The sequence below is a fragment of the Chinchilla lanigera genome, unplaced genomic scaffold (genome assembly GCF_000276665.1).
Source record: "Chinchilla lanigera isolate Chin_1 unplaced genomic scaffold, ChiLan1.0 scaffold00023, whole genome shotgun sequence".
Lineage (NCBI taxonomy): Eukaryota > Metazoa > Chordata > Mammalia > Rodentia > Chinchillidae > Chinchilla > Chinchilla lanigera.
The window spans coordinates 15,657,391-15,662,144 of record NW_004955424.1 but is presented as its reverse complement, the minus strand read 5'-3'; the positions used below and the strand labels follow the sequence as shown (position 1 = coordinate 15,662,144).

The 4,754-nt window shown below is 36.7% G+C and overlaps 1 protein-coding gene across 2 annotated transcripts in view; it reads right to left on the bottom strand.

The window, feature by feature from the left end:
• Positions 1–4,754, bottom strand: part of Nfu1 (NFU1 iron-sulfur cluster scaffold) — a 23,171-nt gene that overhangs the window by 9,239 nt on the left and 9,178 nt on the right. For both annotated transcript variants that reach the window (XM_005385648.2, XM_013514673.1), the window contains 2 exons: positions 2,649–2,715; positions 588–702 (listed from right to left, as the gene is read on the bottom strand). In XM_005385648.2, coding sequence (XP_005385705.1) covers positions 588–702; positions 2,649–2,715 — 182 coding nt within the window. The remainder of the gene's footprint in view (positions 1–587; positions 703–2,648; positions 2,716–4,754) is intronic.

Below are 4,754 nucleotides of genomic sequence, written 5' to 3'. Positions count from 1 at the left end.
ACCTCACGCTTGCTAGGCAGGTGCTGTGCCACTGAGCTAAATCCCCAGCCTCCCACCCAATTTTTTTAAAAAATCAGCAAAAAATATGAACAGGAAATTTAATGACAAGGAAACTTAATGGTCAGTAAACATGTGAAAACCTTTAGTCTTGGTATTAACGAAATCCAATTAAAGCAAGACACCATTTATTCCTAATATACTGATAAAAAAATGTAAAAGAAGTTGGGCATGGTGGCACACATCTGTAATCCTAGTGCTCTGGGAAACTGAGGCAGGATGATTGCAAGTCCAAGCCCACACTGGGCAACTTAGCGATTCAGACCCTATCTCAAAATAAAAAAATAAAAAATTGCAGGGGTAGCTCAGTGTGAAGTCCCAGGGTTCAACCTACAGTATCCAAAAGTAAACAAATAAAATAAAAAAGGAAGTTTTGTCCTCTCTGGAATTGGATCCAGAGCTAAATATATTATATGATATGATAAAAATCTGTATTCCTATCACTTCTGAAATCAAGGCAAATGGGAAGAAAGCAGAAAAGTCTACAGAAAAAAAAAGATAAATACTAATTATACAACACAATATGTTACCTGGTTCTCCTGAAGATGTTTCCTCAGTAACTAGGGGTAAGCCAGATGCAAAAAAGTCCATAATTGTTGCATAAATATCTGGCTTCAGTAAATTCCAGTCTAATTCTTCATTTTCCTGTAAACATGTAAAGGAAAATACTATATTCCCAGCCAAGAGCAAAAACAAATACAGAACACTATCTTGTGTCTCTAAACAATCTTTTCCTATCTTATATTATGCAATAGTAGCCACTTCTGGAGAATATGTGTCAGTTTCAGCTCTTGAAGATGGTCTCAAGTAAGTGCCCTTTTCACTTAAATGTCTTGCAGAAGATATAATCTTAGAACATTCTGCCATTCATTCACTCATCAACCTTTTATCTGATGTATGTATCATGACCTAGTTAGGGAGTAACAATTAAAGGACATGTTTTCCTGATAGAAGAGTTAAAATACTGAATGGATTCTGTCTTTAAAGAGGATGATAAAGAGATTCCCATTCTCTTAGAGAAAATAGAATATAGCTGCTCTATAAGATATATAGGACATACCTAAGTATTAAAAATCCAATTTGCATATATTTCTTACAGAGTATTAAAGAAAGTCAATGATGCAACTATAGAACCTGGCTACTCTGCTAGAGGACTTGTGCACTGTCAACAACATAAGTACCCTTAAGAAGGATTTCATAGCTATTTGACTTGTATAGCTGGCCAACTAGTTGTTTCCATAAATAAAGATAGGATTAGTAAATCCTAAATTGTATTGATGACTATAAAAAGAAAGCAACATGTGTTGTTCTAGTTTTGTAAAGGAAAGTTCTTTTGGAGGAAAGACTACTAAATGTAGTCTAGACTAAGAAGATTCTAGAATTCTGTTAGCTAGAATCCACACTTAAAGATATACTATTAAAAGCTGAGTCAATATGGATAAAAGAAGCTATTTTTGTCACAGATTGATAACCAGAGACAATAAACAGAGGTAAGATGAAAGGATACTGCTACGCACACAACAGTAAAACTAGTGAGATGTGTAGATGTTAGAAAAAGAAGCCAGTTCTAAGTCACATTTTAATAAATTATTCAGAAGATGAACCAGAACACCTCACAGATCTTCAGTAGACAGCAGGCTGTATTGAGTAGGGAAATGAAAATATTGGTAACAAAAAGAAAAAGACATTCTGAAGTTGAATGAGGAAAATTTAGTAGATAAACTGCAAATACATGTAACTATGCAGAAAAATAACATAAATGAGGTATAAAGAAGCTTATGCATTATAGTTACAAAGTAGAAAGGGAAACAGGCGATCACTGTGGATGTCAAGTAAGTATGTTGTCCACGGTAAGAAAGGTTGAACAAAATGGATCAAGTCTAAGCATGCAGCTTAGTGAGAGAGCATTTGCCTAGTATTAGGGAGACCTGGGGTTCAAGTCTCAGCATATCACACACACACACACACACACACACACACACACACACACACAGCAATAATAAATAAAAGGAAGAAAACCAGCCAGGTGTGATGGCACATGCCTGTAATCCCAACACTTAGGAGGCTGAGACACGAGGATCACCACAAGTTTAAGGTAAGCCAGAGCTACATAGTGAGTTCAAGGCCAGCCTGAATTACATAAGTGAGACTTTGTCTCAACCCTCCCCCAAAACAAAACAAAACAAAACAAAACTAAGAATAACAGAATAACAAAGATAAGCAAGAAGTCTGTAAATTGGTGAAGATTAGGAATCAGTCAATTTAGATTTGCTGATCATTACCCTTCATTTGGGGAAGCCACTTAGTGCCTAAAAATATAGTTTACAAAACTATCTTATTGCTTCTTTCTACAAAAATCTCTTTGTGAACCGGGTGTGGTAGTACGGTCCTGTAATCCAGCACTTGGGAGGCTGAGGCAGAAGTACTGCCGAGTTCAGGACCAGCCTAGGCTACACAGTAAGTTCAAGGCCAGTCTGAACTACAGAGCAGAGATCCTGTCTCAGAAGAACAGTAATTCTGGAGAGGGGCACAGGGCTCAGCAAAAACTAATAGTAATTCAAATCTTACTTTTAATAAAATCCTATGCATACCTTTGTGACAGTGATGAAGTCTGGTCCAAAGAAGACACTCTTTACTCCTTCAATCCTAAATAATTGCCTATGCATATAGGAAAAAATAAGAGGTAATAAAATGTTCTTTTATGAAAAAGAAAAAAACCATACACAAATGAAAAGATAAAGTAAAAGAACCTCCATGAACTCATTACCAGCTTCAACAATTATCACCTCATGGCAAATATCTTACAGTCCATCAATCTCACTGCTAGGTATTTACTCAAGAGAATGAAAATATATTCCCTATGAAACTTGTACATGAATCCTCATAGAGCTTTATTTATAATAGCCACAAAAATCTGAACTGTCCATCAAGCGGGAAATATAAAAAGACTGGTATATCTACACAATGTAGTTTACTTGACAATAAAAAAGAATGCACTACTGATAAACACAAAAATGAGGATGACTCTCAAAAGCCCTCCTGAGGAAAGACAGACTTCTGTCTGTCTGTCTACTTATTCAGTGAATCAGTCAGTCAGTCAGCAAATATTTGGAAGCCTCTGAGTGTCAGGCACTGTATGAAGCAATGACAAGCAAAACAGACTGGCCTATCCTAAGAACTTACATTCTAGTTTACAGCAAAAATATTTCCTACTAAAACTACAAAGAAAACACAATTAGTTTTGCCTGAACATAGTAAATTCTATGAATCCATAACAGGGTATTTTCTTCTTTCTTTCATGGTGCTGGAGATTGAATCCAGGGCATCAGATATACTAAACAAACATTCTACCACTAAATTATACTTCCAACCCTTTACATTTTTAATATACAAAACATGTGAATGCATTCTTGACATAAACATTTAAAGCAATACACATAAGGTTAAAATGCCCCTAACCACCTCTCCCAGACACTATTCTCAGTTTAATGTGCATTTATACAGATCTTTTTGTCAATGTATTTGTGTTGTGGGTTGTTTTGGTTTTACATATGTATTATCACATAGTAGTAACTGTTCTGTAACTTTATTTTTCTGAGACAGGGTCTAGCCATGCAGTTCAGGCTGGTCTTTTGTTGTTGTTGTTGTTGTTGGTACTGGGAGTTGAACTTACGACCTTGCAATTGCCAGGCAGGCGTTGTGCCGCTGCGCTAAACCCCCAGCCCCTTCAGGATGGTCTTGAACTCACTTTGTAGCCTAGTCTGGCCTCAAACTCACAGTAATCCTCCTCCCTCATTCTCTCAAATGCTGGGATTATAGGCATGCGCTACCACACCCAGCTCTGTTCTGTAATTTTCTTTCTTCATTTAATAGTATGTACATCTTGGGTTCTTTTTGTGATGGTAAATATGGATTTTTCTCATCCTTTTTAGTGTCTGCGGGCTATGAATAAAGTTTACCTAACTCTATTAATAAATATTTAGTTTTTTCCCAATTTATCATCATTACCAACAAGGATACAATAAACATCTCTAGCCTTACCTTGTATACATGTGAGAATTCTATGGTAGTTCAGACCTAGCAGGAGGGGCTGGGGATTTAGCTCAGCAGAAGAGCGCCTGCCTGGCAATTGCAAACCGTGAGTTCGTTTCCCGGTACTGGGGGTCAGGGGGGTGGGAACCTAGTAGGGACTTGTGAAATCAAATATGTAGGGATCAGAGTTTTACTAAATAAAACAAAACTGAACAGAACAGAATAACAAAAGGATATGAAGAATGGAATATATGAATGTATTTTCTATTCTGAGGATGAAAAAGGTGAAAACTATCCATCACACATCTGTTTCTTACATATATACACACAAGTGTGTGTACTGCATCACAAAATAAAACATTTTTTACTGTGACTTTATCAAAAAAGTGTAAGAATCAAGTGCTCTAAGGTACATTCTGGGAAATATCACATTTAAATAAAAAAGGGCTAGGGATGTATCTCAGCAGTAGAGCATTCGTTTGGCATGCATTAGCCCCTGGGTTCAATCCTCAGTCTAGCAAAAATAATTTAAATAAATAAATAAGAATACGTGTAGTGGTACAGGCCTGTAATTGCAGCACTCAGGAGGCTGAGGCAGTAGGACTGCTGTGAGTTCAAGGCCAGCCTGAATTACATAGTGAGACCCTGTCTCAAAAAGCCAAAAA